Below are 15,660 nucleotides of genomic sequence, written 5' to 3' on the forward strand. Positions count from 1 at the left end.
ACATCTTGAGAGGCTGAAAGTGCTTTTGGAGTGTGCTTGAAGGTGTTTTGCATTTTGTAGATGGTACACATGGCATCCACAGTGCACTCTTGGAAAAAGAAACCAATTGTGGTGAATGGAGAGCTAATCAAGGAGACTGCTTTGTCCTGGGTATACTGAATCTTTTGAGTATTGTTTGAGTTGCATTCAGCAGGTAAGATATCAATAAAATTGAAACAATGCAGAGAAAATTTACAAGGGTTTTACTGGGACTTGGAGACATGAGTAATAGGGAAAATTGTATTTAAGGTTAACATGAGTGGGAACTTCTTCCCTCACAGAGGAGTGCCAGAGGAAGTGGTGGGTGTGGTTCGATTTCAACATTTAACAGAAGTTTGGATAAGTACATGGAATTAAGTGATATCTATTAACCAACAACCATAATCTCTTAACCATAATCAGTCTTAACAATCACACGGGAGGGAAGAAATGCCCACAACATAAATGCAACAACTCTCCATCTCAGCATACTGTTCTTCTGGCTCAGCCATGTAAAGGACAGATTAAATCACCTCAGTTCAAAATCCAAAAGAGTTTAATTGAAACCGCAATAAAAAAGTATTTCATGAGAAAAAATGGCTAACTCCATTGTCCGTAAATATGACATTCGACAAAATCCAGGATGTGGTCTCAGCAAAGAATGAAATTCTCATTTGTGCTAGGATGGAAATTCAGAAATTGCTTAGTTTATTCACCTTTCTCCCCCATCTCACACTACTTCTAGTTAGCAGAGGTAGAGTCCTCCAGTGGAAAATCAGTCACACATCTGATGACCTGCAGATCCTTTAGAGTTCCTTTTGAACATGGAAAGATCTTGTAGAGTGGGCAGCCAGTATTCCTGCTTGGTGTTCTCTCCTCTTGCATGTTTGCTTTGTAGACCGAGCTCTACCATGAGCTAAAGTCACCGAAACCAGTGATCCCTTTGGTTTTCTTGCTACTGCTGGTCGACGGGCCGCTGTCCTGATCTTCTGCTATCCGTTTTCTAGCACAGAAAAGAGAAAGGTATTGAAAAAAAGATACTGTATGCAACACCACACCAGAGCACGCACCAAACCACGAATTAAGTTCTCCCTCAGCAAATTCAAAGTTGACCTTTGATGTTTCGAGGCTACTGACACAGAAATCTGAAGTGGTAAACAGACTATTTGATCAGCAACCTTAAAGCAACATGATGGAAATGCACACAGCAAGTCGTAATGCAGTCATTGAGTAAAACATGGAACTAGGCCCTTGGCCCAACTCATTCACACCAACTAAAACGTTTATCTGAGCGAGTCCCATTTGCCTTGTTTGGGTAATAATCCTGTCTTTTCTATCCATACATTCAATTGTATTTAAAACATTGTAATTTCACCTGCCTCTACAGCTTTCTCTGGCAGGCTGTTCCATACACCAATCACCCTCTATGTGAAAAAGTTATCCCTCAGGTTCTTTTTACATCTTTCCTGTCTCACCTTGTGTAGATGTGCTCAAAGGTGGGGAGGCTTTACCTGTGAATGACGGCGCTGTATCCATTACTTTTTGTACGATCTTCTGTTCAAGGGCATGGTGTTTCCATACCAGGCTGTGATGCAGCCAGTTAATATGCTCTCTAACACACATCTATAGAAGTTTGTCAAAATTTTAGATGTCATGCCAAATCTTCGCAAACTCCTAAGGAAGTAGAGGCACTACCGTGCTTTCTGCAGAATTGCATTTACCTACTGGGCCCATGACAGGTCCTCCAAAAGGATTACACCAAAGAATCTAAAGTTGCTGACCCTCTCCACCTCTGATCGTCCAATGAGGACTGGTTTCCCCCTCCTGAAGTCAATTATCAGCTCCTTGATCTTGCTGACATTGAGGCACCACTCAGCCACTCCTCTGTCACCAGTCAACATCCTCAAAATTCTGCTGGCTCTGTGCCCAGCACCTAATATAAAGTTATTGTACCAAAGATGGAATTATCTGACACTTTCAATTACTCTCTTATCCTTCTCGTTTCAGCAGAATCTCCATTAAAGAGTGAAATAAAAACTATTGGGAAGTTTTCTGCACAAATTTCTCCCAAGGATTCATGTCTTTAGCTAATATTGGAAGTATAACAAATTCCTGAAGTCAGCATGCAAGTATGGTGAAATCTACCCAGTCGCCTGGATGACACTTGCTCTCCATGTGTGAAGATGCACGCTACATTTTCCTGGACCCTGCCGCATTTGATGTGAAGAGCTGATAGTTTTCATGCACTTTGAAATTATAAAATGACACTTACTTAGCTTCCATGTTAATATATTTCCCAACTCCTTGTCGATAGGTTTTTGGGGCAGTATTTGCACTGCTTTTAGGCTCTGATGGCTTTGCTTTGGCCTTTTCCTCCTCTTCCTCGTTCCTGTTTTTCTCCCTTTCTGCTGCAATCTAATAATAAAGAAATGAAGGATAAGGAAACGTTCACCCCATCCACAAGGGTTTCTGTCTGCGTATATTAAAGTGCATAAAACAAACTTATAATTGTTGTACAGTACAATGAGTTAAACCTGCAACATCCAGCTATATGGAAGAAAAGTCTTTTCCTCTGGTGCTTAATTTTCCAAAACAGGATGACACATTCTACCTGCAATCATTCCTGCTGCAACAGGGTGATGATGTGAGGTGAGGTGAGGTGAGGTGAGGTGAGATGGGTACATATTCAGGTTGCTGGAAATACTCAGCATGTCAAGCAGCATCTGTGGAAACAGAAACAGAGTTTACATTTCAGGTTGGAGAATTTCACCAGAATGGCTGCTTTGAGGAAGGGTCTCCAACCTGGAGTACTAACCTTTTCTTTCCACAGGTGCTGCCTAACCTGTTGAGTGATTCAGAGTTTATTTTAGATTTCCAGCATCTGCCGTTTGTTTGACTTACAGATGAGGCCTGGGTCAATGCTCTGCCCCAGATCCATGCAAAGTTGCTCAATTGGAGAGGCTGCCTGACTATGCATGCTACTTGTACAGAAATACTCAGTCATTTCTGACGAAACCAGTTCAGAAAGGCTCTGTACGTGGGATAGACAGACAAACTGTTATTGGCTCATTGTAATGGACTTCATTATAGAAGTCGGTGTGTAGCAGTGTGCCTCAGGGATCTGTACTGGGTCCAATGTTGTTTGTCATATTTAGTAATGATCTGGATAATGGGGTGGTAAATTGGATTAGTAAGTATGCAGATGATACTAAGATAGGTGGTGTTGTGAATGATGAGGTAGGTTTTCAAAACTTGCAGAGAAATTTGGGACAGTTAGAAGAGTGGGCTGCAAGATGGCAGATGGAGTTTAATGCTGAAAAATGGGAGGTGCTACATTTTGATAGAACTAATCAAAATAGGACATACATGGTAAATGGTAGGGCATTAAAGAATGCTGTAGAACAGAGGGATCTAGGAATAATGGTGCATAGTTCTCTGAAGATGGAATCTCATGTGGATAGGGTGGTGAAGAAAGCTTTTGGTTTGCTGGCCTTTATTAATCAGAGCATTGAGTATAGGAGTTGGGATGTAATGTTGAATTTGTAAGGCCAAATCTGGAGTATTGTGTACAGTTCTGGTCACCGAATTATAGGAAAGGTGTCAATAAAATTGAGAGAGTACAGAGGAGATTTACTAAAATGTTGCCTGGGTTTTATCTCTTAAGTTACAGAGAAAGGTTGAACAAGTTAGGTCTTTATTCTTTGAAGCGTAGAAGGTTGAGGGGGGACTTGATAGAGGTGTTTAAAATTATGAAGGGGATTGACAGAGTTGACGGGGTTAGACTTTTTCCACTGAGAGTGGGGAAGATTCAAACAGAGGACATGGGTTCAGAGTTAAAGGACAAAAGTTTAGGGGTAACATGAGGGGGAACTTCTTTACTCAGAGAGTGGTAGCTGTGTGGAATGAGCTTCCAGCAGAAGTGGTTGAGGCAGGTTCTATGTTGTCGTTTAAAGTTAAATTGGATAGATATATGGACAGGAAAGGAATGGAGGGTTGTGGGCTGAGTGCAGGTCGGGGGGACTAGGTGAGAGTAAGAGTTCAGCACGGACTAGAAGGGCTGAGATGGCCTGTTTCTGTGCTGTAATTGTTATATGGTTATATAAGTTCCTTGCTTTATAAACATAACATGAAATAACGGGCATTGTAAGTTATTAGTAAGTCACATCTGTGAGATGTAATAATGGGGAAAGCACACCACAGGGGAAATGTCTTGAAAATATAAATGCTAATGGAACAGCAGGGTAATTGGCCTCTCCCAGCTACTCTCTTATTTAATAAGATTACGGTTCATCCAATCTTGACCTCAAAAACACTTTCCTGCCTGCCCACCACTGCCCCCATCCCACTTGCACTTCAAATGTCTGTCCATCACAATATTCAATGAGTCTGCCTCCATAGTTCCCTGGGTAAAGAATTCCAAACAGTCACAACCGAGAGAAGAAATTCTACCCAGCTGTCTTAAAAGGATGCTCACCACCGAGCACATCTACATGAAACACTGTCGCAGGAAAGCAGCTTCCATCATCAGTGCCCTCTCCACCCAGGACCTGCTCGCTGCTCACTGCTGCCATCAGGAAGAAGGTACAGGAGCCTCAGGACTCTCACTACCAGGTTCAGGAACACTTATTACCCCTCAACCATCAGGCTCTTGAGTCAAAGTTCATTCAACTTCACTTGCCCTATCATTGAAACGCTCCCACAACCAATGAAAACACTTTCAAGAACTCTTCATCTCATGTTCTCAATACTTATTGGTTGGTTGGTTGGTTGGTTATTTATTTATTCATTCATTCATTCATTCTTCCTTTTTGTATTTTCACAGTGTTTTTCACACTGTTTGAATGCCCTAGTTAGTGTGGTCTTTCATTGATTCTGTTATAGTTATTATTTGATGGATTTATTGAGTATGCCCACAGAAAATGAATCTCAGGGATGTATATGGTAACATACTTGTACTTTCAGCTTTGACACCCTTCAGTGCAAATATACATTTTGTTAAGCATGAAGACGTAAATCCTACCTAATATTCTAGATTTGGATTAACCATTTCGTAAAGGTACATCATAACTCACCTACTTATACCAGGGGTGATTGATAAGTTCGTGGCCTGAGGTAGAAGCAGTCAATTTTAGAAAACCTAGCACATTCATTTTTCAACATAGTCCCTTCCTACATTTACACACTTAGTCCAGCAGTTGTGGAGCATACGGACCTTGGACCTCCAGAAAGTGTCCACAACAGGGGTGATTGATAGGTTCGTGGCCTAAGGTGGCAGGAGATGAGTTATACAGCTCACATTACATGTACATGTAGTTCAACTCTGAGTGATTATGCAGAAAGTTTGAGGTTAATAACTCATCAGGGGTGGTTGATAAGTTCGTGGCCAAAGGTAGAAGGAGATGAGTTATTAACTTCAAACTTTCTGCCTACCATAATCATCTGCTACCACTCTCTGGCTTCTCCCACTAAGCCATAGAACCATAGAAACTACAGCACAGAAACAGGCCTTTTGGCCCTTCTTGGCTGTGCTGAATCATTTTCTGCCTAGTCCCACTGACCTGCACACGGACCATATCCCTCCATACACCTCCCATCCATGCATCTGTCCAATTTATTCTTAAATGTTAAAAAAGAACCCACATTTACCTCCTCGTCTGGCAGCTCATTCCATACTCCCACCACTCTCTGTGTGAAGAAGCCCCCCATAATGTTCCCTTTAAACTTTTCCCCCCTCACCCTTAACCCATGTCCTCTGGTTTTTTTCTCCCCTTGCCTCAGTGGAAAAAGCCTGCTTGCATTCACTCTATATATACCCATCATAATTTTATATACCTCTATCAAATCTCCCCTCATTCTTCTATGCTCCAGGGAATAAAGTCCTAACCTATTCAACGTTTCTCTGTAACTGAGTTTCTCAAGTCCCGGCAACATCCTTGTAAACCTTCTCTGCACTCTTTCAACCTTATTTAATATCCTTCCTGTAATTTGGTGACCAAAACTGAACACAATACTCCAGATTCGGCCTCACCAATGCCTTATACAACCTCAGCATAACATTCCAGCTCTTATACTCAATACTTGGATTAATAAAGGCCAATGTACCAAAAGCTCTCTTTACGACTCTATCTACCTGTGATGCCACTTTTAGGGAATTTTGTATCTGTATTCCCAGATCCCTCTGTTCTACTGCACTCCTCAGTGCCTTACCATTAACCCTGTATGTTCTACCTTGGTTTGTCCTTCCAATGTGCAATACCTCACACTTGTCCATATTAAACTCCATCTGCCATTTTTCAGCCCATTTTTCCAGCTGGTCCAAGTCCCTCTGCAGGCTCTGAAAACCTTCCTCACTGTCTACTACACCTCCAATCTTTGTATCATCAGCAAATTTGCTGATCCAATTTACCACATTATCATCCAGATCATTGATATAGATGACAAATAACAATGGACCCAGCACTGATCCCTGTGGCACACCACTAGTCACAGGCCTCCACTCAGAGAAGCAATTCTCTACTACCACTCTTTAGCTTCTTCCATTGAGCCAATGTCTAATCCAATTTACCACCTCTCCATGTATACTTAGCGACTGAATTTTCCTAACTAACCTCCCATGCGGGACCTTGTCAAAGGCCTTACCGAAATCCATGTAGACAATATCCACTGCCTTCCCTTCATCCACTTTCCTGGTAACCTCCTCGAAAAACTCCAATAGATTGGTCAAACATGACCTACCACGCACAAAGCCATGTTGACTCTCCCTAATAAGTCCCTGTCTATCCAAATGCTTGTAAATTCTGTCTCTTAGTACTCCCTCCAATAACTTACCTACTACTGACGTTAAACTTACCGGCCTATAATTTCCCGGATTACTTTTCGATCCTTTTTTAAACAACAGAACAATATGAGCCACTCTCCAATCCTCCGGCACCTCACCCGTTGACAGCGACATTTTAAATATTTCTGCCAGGGCCCCTGCAATTTCAACACTAGTCTCTTTCAAGATCCGAGAGAACACCCTGTCAGGTTCCGGGGATTTATCCACTTTAATTTTCCTCAAGACAGCAAGCACCTCCTCCTTTTCAATCTGTACAGTTTCCATGATCTCACTACTTGATTCCCTTAATTCCATAGACTTCATGCCAGTTTCCTTAGTAAATACCAACGAAAAAAACCTATTTCAGATCTCCCCCATTTCCTTTGGTTCCGCACATAGCTGACCACTCTGATCTTCAAGAGGACCAATTTTATCCCTTACAATCCTTTTGCTCTTAATATACCTGTAAAAGCTCTTTGGATTATCCTTCACTTTGACTGCCAAGGCAACCTCATGTCTTCTTTTAGCCCTCCTGATTTCTTTCTTAAGTATTTTCTTGCACTTCTTATACCCTTCAAGCACCTGATTTACTCCCTGTTTCCTATACATTTCATACAACTCCCTCTTCTTCTTTATCAGAGTTGCAATATCCCTTGAGAACCAAGGTTCCTTATTCCTATTCACTTTGCCTTTAATCCTGACAGGAACATACGAACTCTGCACTCTCAAAATTTCTCCTTTGAAGGCTTCCCACCTACCAATCACATCTTTGCCAGAGAACAACCTGTCCCAATCCACGCTTTTTAGATCCTTTCTCATTTCTTCAAATTTGGCCTTCTTCCAGTTCAGAACCTCAACCCTAGGACCAGATCTATCCTTGTCCATGATCAAGTTGAAACTAATGGTGTTATGATCAGTGGAACCAAAGTGCTCCCCTATACAGACTTCCGTCACTTGTCCTAACTCGTTTCCTAACAGGAGATCCAATATTGCATCCTCTCTAGTTGGTCCCTCTATATATTGATTTAGTAAACTTCCCTGAACACATTTTACAAACTCTAAACCATCTAGACCCCTAACAGTATGGGAGTCCCAATCAATATATGGAAAATTAAAATCCCCTACCACCACAACTTTATGTTTCCTGCAGTTGCCTGCTATTCTCTGCAGATTTGCTCTTCCAAGTCTCGTTGACTATTGGGTGGTCTGTAATACAATCCTACTAATGTGGCCATACCTTTCCTGTTTCTCAGCTCCACCCATAAGGACTCAGTAGACAAGCCCTCCAATCTGTCCTGCTTGAGCACTGCTGTAATATTTTCCCTAACAAGCAATGCTACTCCCCCACCTTTCATTCCTCTGCCTCGATCACATCTGAAACATCAGAACCCTGGAATATTAAGCTGCCAGTCCTGCCCCTCATGTAGCCAATAACTACTTCATCCTGAATGCCAAGCCTCCCATGCAGGACTTTGTCAAAGGCCTTGTTAAAGTCCACGTAGACTACATCCACCACCTTTCCTTCATCAGCCTTCTTGTAAGCTCCTTAGACATAACCTGCCACACACAAAGCCACATTGACTTTCCTTAATCAGATCCTATTTAACGAATGGGGCATGGTGACATGCTAGTGGAGCTGCTGCTTCGCTATCCAATGACATGGGTTCAATCCTAACCCCAATTTCTACAGCCCAGGGGTTAAGTAAGTCATCCTCAGTTTGTGGGGAGTAGTGGGGACAAATAAGAAGAGATACAGTTGTGTTATTACTGGATTGACAGCATATCCTGCTAATTTCACTGCAAAACAATATTTCTGATATTACTAAAATAGTGGGAAACTATCTGCTTTACCAGTACCTGTGGGGGAGGTGATCAAAGTTCAAAGTAAACTTTTAGGGTGCCACGGTAGCGTAGTGGTTAGCACATTGCTATTACAGCTCAGGGCGTTCCAGAGGTCAGACTTCAATCCTGGCACCATTCTCTAAGGAGTGTCTGTACGTCCTCCCCGTCGAATGCGTGGGTTTTCTCCAGGTCCTCCAGTTTCCTCCCACGGATCAAACATGTACCGAGTAAATTAACTGGTCATTGTAAATTGTCCTGGGATTAAGTTAGGCTTAATTGGGTTTGTTGGGGGTTGCTGGGGTGGTGGGGCTTGAAGAGTCAGAAAGCCTACTCCATGCTGTATCGCCAGCTAGCTAGCTAGCTAAATAAGTAAGTAAGTAAGTAAGAAATACTTAAATAAAAAGCATTCCACACAGAGGAGGTACAGAGACTCCTTACAGAAGAGCACTGGAATTAAATCTGCTAGTACACTCTAAGCTGTACTAGCATTGTATTAACCACTACTCAACCATGGTGCCCTAAACATTACTTTGAACTTTGATCACCTTCTCCTGCAGGTATCAGTGAAGCAGACAGATTCTGATGTTAGCTGTTGGCTAGAATAGCTTCCAATAATTTACCCATGACTAACTTGGCTCACCCGATTAGAATTTCCTGGCATATTCTTAGAGCCTTTCTTAAACATCAGAACAATTTTAGCTATTGTCCAGTCCTTTAGCACCTCACCCGTGCCTAAGGATGTCTCTGCATCGCCAGGCTCTAGGGATTTATCCACCCTAATTCACCTCACAACAGCAAGCGCCTCCTCTTCCATAATCTGGATACAGTCAATGATGTCAGTACTTTTATCCCTAGTTGAATAGACTCCATGTCTGTCTCCCAAGTAAATTGCAAAAAATTAACTTAAGATCTCCCCCCATCTCTATCAGTTCCATGCATAAATGACTACGTTAATCTTCAAGAGGATCAATTTAGTCCCTTGCTATCCTCTTGCCCTTGGGATTTTTTTCCGCCAGAGTAACCCCATGACTTCTTCGTTATTTCTGCTTTCTCATACTCAAGCTCCTTGTTAGATCTTAACTGTGTATACCTGATATAGCTTCCTTTTTCTTCACTTGGGCCTCAATATCCCTTGATAACCAAGGCTGCCTAAACCAGTTAGCCTTGTCTTTTATTTTTAGACATTATTTTAGCACAATTTCAGGTAAATTGCTTGTATCATTCACTGATAAGATCCTGTTCAATACTTCTTTAGAACCTTCACAGATTCTTTCTGCATTCCTGGGACATGATCTCCCCAGGACAGCAATGTCAGGGATATCTGCCAGATAAGTTCCTCACCATTCTCCTTCCCTTCTTTATACTAGCTACCCCCGCCCCCCCGCCGCCTTAATTCTCAGTCCTGATGAAGGGACTTGACTTGAAATATCAGTGGGAACAGATGCTGCTTGACCTGCTGAGTTCCTCCAGCATTTGTGTTTTTTACTCCAGATCTGTGCATCTGCAGACTCTTGCATCTTCAGTCAATTTTACTATCCTAGGAATCACATCATTAAACCTTTGTTGTACTCCATTCAAGCCAAGAGCATTCTTTCTTAGAGAAGGAGACCAAAGCTACACATAAAATTCCAGAGTGGATCTCCCAAGGCTTGCTTGGCCACAGCAAGAGATCTTTTCTCCTGTATTCCAGTCTTCTTGCAATGAAGGTCAACATTCCACTTAGGCTTCCTAATTACTTGTGCTTCTACAAGGACACTCATATCTGGATGTCCCTTTCCTTTTGCTAATCTTTTAATACTTAGGTTACTTTGCCACTCTGTTTTTGAAACAAAGTGGATAACCTCACATTTTTTCATGTTAAACTGTATCTGCCATCCATTTGCTCATCTAGTGAACTTGTCTAAGTCGCATTGAAACTTCTTTGTATCCTATTCATAGCTCATAACCCATCTTGAGCTTCGTGTCATTTGCAGACTTAGAAATGTTATAATAAATTTCATCAAGCCATTGGTATACATTATGAACAGATGGAGCCCAAACTCTGCTCTCTGACTATTTACCAAGTTTCAGTTCATATTACCCCACTATCCCACGTGTTTTCATTTGACCTTTTACCACTGATTATCGGATCTTATCAGAAGCCTACTTTATAGAATCCTGTTAATGCTTTCCAAGTGTTTTGTCACTGCATCCTTTAGAATAGATTTCAGCATTTTCCCCACTACTGACTTTAGATTAAATTATTTTATTTAGATACAGCAAGGTAACAGGCCTTTCTGTCCCAGACTGTCCAATTATACCTGTGACAAATTAACCTATTAACCTGTAAGTCTTTGGAATGTAGGAGGAAACTAGAGCAGCCGGAAAAAATCCACGCATCATGGGAAGAACGCACAGACACTGGTGGAATTGTGCCCAGGTTGCTGGTGCTGAATTAGCATTATGCTAGCTGCTACGCTACTGTGCCAATCTGTAATTTACTGACCGATAATTCTAGGGCCACTCACGTTGGTACTTTGAGATGCAGATTACAAGACAAATGGAATCTTTTAGCCTTACACCCCATTTCTTTCCTCCCTGTCTATAGACTAATATATATGGAGTCATGCATTCATACCGCATGGAGTAACACCCTTTGCTTCCACTGAGTGTGTACCAGCCAACAAGCACCCATTTACAATAACTTTATTTATTCTCTTCACATTCCCATGAAGTCCTTACACAATTACACATCAGGGACCATTAACAGTGGCAAACAATCCCAACAACCCGCAAATCTTTGGGATATGGAGGAAACTAGAGACTGGAAGAAAACCTGGTGATCGCAAGGAGAACATGCAAACTCCACACAGACAGAACACGGAAAGCCAGGATTGAACTTGGGTTACTGGAACCGTGCCACTATTTGCGCTTTTGTGGAAACAAAATCAAAGTATGTGTTATTCTGCCATTTCTTTGCTCCAATCGTAATAGCTCCATTTCTAATTGGAGAGGACTTATACTAGTTTCACTAACATTTTTCCTTCATAATTAACCGAAGTTTTTATTGTCAGTTTAAAGGTCCAGCAAGCTTATGCTCCATTATAATTTCTACTGCCTTTGTTTCAATGGTTTACTTTCATTTTGTTTTATAATCACTTTCAAATCCATTTTGATATTGCTTGTAGTATAATATCATCTTTTGTTTATTCTCATTCTGTATCTTTGTCATCCTTTGATGATTTTAAACAGCTTAGTAATCCTCAGGTTTATTATCCTTGTGACATTTTTGTAAGCTTATGTTAATTCCAATATAATCTTTAATGGAGTTCTTCAATTCTCAAGAATTTGTATTCATATGAAAATTAGGAAATGTTTCTATAAATATGTAGCATTGTTTACATGGAACATAGAATAGTACAGCACAGTACAGGATCTTTGGCCCACAATGTTGTGCCGACCCTCAAACCCTGCCTCCCATATAAGCCCCCACCTTAAATTCCTCCATATAATTGTCTAGTAGTCTCTTAAACTTCACGAGTGTAGCTGCCTCCACCACTGCCTCAGGCAGTGCATTCCACGCATCAACCACTCTCTGAGTAAAAAACCTTCCTCTAATATCCCCCTTGAACTTCCCACCCCTTACCTTAAAGCCATGTCCTCTTGTATTGAGCAGTGGTGCCCTGGGGAAGAGGCACTGGCTATCCACTCTATCTATTCCTCTTATTATCTTGTACACCTCTATCATGTCTCCTCTCATCCTCCTTCTCTCCAAAGAGTAAAGCCCTAGCTCACTTAATCTCTGATCATAATGCATACTCTCTAAACCAGGCAGCATCCTGGTAAATCTCCTCTGTATTCTTTCCAATGCTTCCACATCCTTCCTATAGTGAGGTGACCAGAACTGGACACAATACTCCAAGTGTGGCCTAACCAGAGTTTTATAGAGCTGCATCATTACATCGCGACTCTTAAACTCTATCCCTCGACTTATGAAAGCTAACACCTTATAAGCTTTCTTAACTACCCTATCCACCTGTGAGGCAACTTTCAGGGATCTGTGGACATGTACCCCCAGATCCCTCTGCTCCTCCACACTACCAAGTATCCTGCCATTTACTTTGTACTCTGCCTTGGAGGTTGTCCTTCCAAAGTGTACCACCTCACACTTCTCCGGGTTGAACTCCATCTGCCACTTCTCAGTTCACTTCTGCATCCTATCAATGTCTCTCTGCAATTGTTGACAACCCTCTACACTATCTACAACACCACCAACCTTTGTGTCGTCTGCACCCTTCTACCCCCACATCCAGGTCGTTAATAAAAATCACGAAAAGTAGAGGTCCCAGAATAGATCCTTGTGAGACACCACTAGTCACAATCCTCCAATCTGAATGTACTCCCTCCACCATGACCCTCTGCCTTCTGCAGGCAAGCCAATTCTGAATCCACCTGGCCAAACTTCCCTGGATCCCATGCCTTCTGACTTTCTGAATAAGCCTACCGTGTGGAACCTTGTCAAGTGCCTTACTAAAATTCATATAGATCACATCCACTGCACTACCCTCATCTATATGCCTGGTCACCTCCTCAAAGAACTCTATCAGGCTTGTTGGACACGATCTGCCCTTCACAAAGCCATGCTGACTGTCCCTGATCAGACCATGATTCTCTAAATGCCCAGAGATCCTATTTCTAAGAATCTTTTCCAACAGCTTTCCCACCACAGACGTAAGGCTCACTGGTATATAATTACCCGGACTCTCCCTACTACCTTTTTTGAACAAAGGGACAACATTCCCCTCCCTCCAACCCTCCGGTACCATTCCCATGGACAATGAGGACATAAAGATCCTAGTCAGAAGCTCAGCAATCTCTTCCCTCGCCTCGTGGAGCAACCTGGGGAATATTTCGTCAGGCCATAGAGACTTATCCGTCCTAATGTATTTTAACAACTCCAACACCTCCTCTCCCTTAATATCAACATGCTCCAGAACATCAACCTCACTCATATTGTCCTCACCATCATCAAGTTCCCTCTCATTGGTGAATACCGAAGAGAAGTATTCATTGAGGACCTCGCTCACTTCCACAGCCTCCAGGCACATCTTCCCACCTTTATCTCTAATTGGTCCTACCTTCACTCCTGTCATCCTTTTTTTCTTCACATAATTGAAGAACGCCTTGGGGTTTTCCTTTACTCTACTCGCCACGGCCTTCTCATGCCCCTTTCTTGTTCTTCTCAGCCCTTTCTTAAGCTCCTTTCTTGCTTCCCTATATTCCTCAATAGACCCATCTGATCCTTGCTTCCTAAACCTCATGTATGCTGCCTTCTTCCACCCGACTAGATTTTCCACCTCACTTGTCACCCATGGTTCCTTCACCCTACCATTCTTTATCTTCCTCACCGGGACAAATTTATCCCTAACATCCTGTAAGAGATCTCTAAACATCGACCACATGTCCATAGTGCATTTCCCTGCAAAAACATCATCCCAATTCACACCCGCAAGTTCTAGCCTTACAGCCTCATAATCTGCCTTTGTCCAATTAAAAATTTTCCTGTCATCTCTGATTCTATCCTTTTCCATGATAATGCTAAAGGCCAGGGAGCGGTGGTCACTGTCCCCCAGATGCTCACCCACTGAGAGATCTGTGACCTGACCTGGTTCATTACCTAGTACTAGATCTAGTATGGCATTCCCCCTAGTCGGCCTGTCCACATACTGTGACACAAATCCGTCCTGGACACACTTAACAAACTCTGCCCCATCTAAACCCTTGGAACTAATCAGGTCCCAATCAATATTAGGGAAGTTAGAGTCACCCATGATAACAACCCTGTTATTTTTGCACCTTTCCAAAATCTGCCTCCCAATCTGCTCCTCTGTATCTCTGCTGCTACCAGGGGGCCTATAGAATACCCCCAATAGAGTAACTGCTCCCTTCCTGTTCCTGACTTCCACCCATAGTGACTCAAAAGAGGATCCTGCTACATTATCCACCCATTAAATGTCATGATATCCTATTTCCAACCCTACTTTAGTCCATTGCCATCTCTGTTTACATGATTGACTTTGTTTGAATTTAGGAGTTTGCTCAACCCTAATGTGTAACTCAGTTGAAATACAATCCCCCAGAAGATTTTTTAAAATACTGTACATGTTGATTAATTAATCCTGCTTTGGTTTATAGCACTCGGTCTAAAATAACCTTTTCTCCAAACAGGAGAGCCTATTAACACATAAACCAAACAGATATACTGTATATTAATTTTGGATTAGGATGACACAACTCAATTTCTTATTAATTATGAGCTAATGTGCTCCTTTAACCATCACTGGTACGGAATTCTTGCAGGGCTGGAGCGCAAAAAACATCTAATGACGTGATTCCATCTTTTCTTTGAACTCACCAGAAGATCTGCTTCTTCAAAAGGATCCACAAATACTGCTGTGCTCTCAATTCTGATCTCTTCCTGTGAACATACAGAAAAAAAGGATTCAGCTATTCTTATTATGAATATTAAATGAATTATGTCAAAGTTTGACACCAAGCCTGGAAAAAATAACGCACATGCGAGATATATAAACATCCATGGAATTCTTTAGGTTAAATTATTAGGAGCTTATAAATTTTATTTTTGCCTTATTCTGTAGTTAACTATGAACAGTTACAATTGAAAAAATAAGACTTAAAATTCATTTTTCACTGATGTGTAATGTAGTGCAGAGTCGCCTTTGTGAATTTAGCAGCCAGGCCTTTTCTCAAAAAGTATGTTAATACCATTAGGTGTTAACATTCCCCAGTGCTCATTACACACATCTGCTTAAGAATCAATAAAGTTTATCTTTTTCAGCCGCTGCTTATTTGAACAAGGTATCTGCTGTAAGTCTGTTTCTGCTATCAGATATCAGATAAGAAATGGGCTATTTAGGACCAAGCTGAGAAAAAGGTAATCACCTGGAGGATTAAATCTTTTAAAGTCCTTATTCCATGGTGGG

At 41.7% G+C, this 15,660-nt stretch overlaps 1 protein-coding gene across 2 annotated transcripts in view; it reads right to left on the bottom strand.

The window, feature by feature from the left end:
• Positions 1 to 227: 227 nt before the first annotated feature.
• The window catches only part of ppil2 (peptidylprolyl isomerase (cyclophilin)-like 2), a 352,242-nt gene continuing 336,809 nt past the window's right edge, over positions 228 to 15,660 (bottom strand). For both annotated transcript variants that reach the window (XM_072245362.1, XM_072245369.1), the window contains 3 exons: positions 15,072 to 15,134; positions 2,291 to 2,433; positions 228 to 1,021 (listed from right to left, as the gene is read on the bottom strand). In XM_072245362.1, the coding sequence (XP_072101463.1) occupies positions 925 to 1,021; positions 2,291 to 2,433; positions 15,072 to 15,134 (303 nt within the window). In that variant the 3' untranslated portion in view covers positions 228 to 924. The remainder of the gene's footprint in view (positions 1,022 to 2,290; positions 2,434 to 15,071; positions 15,135 to 15,660) is intronic.

This window comes from Mobula birostris, chromosome 2 (genome assembly GCF_030028105.1).
Source record: "Mobula birostris isolate sMobBir1 chromosome 2, sMobBir1.hap1, whole genome shotgun sequence".
NCBI classification, from domain to species: domain Eukaryota; kingdom Metazoa; phylum Chordata; class Chondrichthyes; order Myliobatiformes; family Myliobatidae; genus Mobula; species Mobula birostris.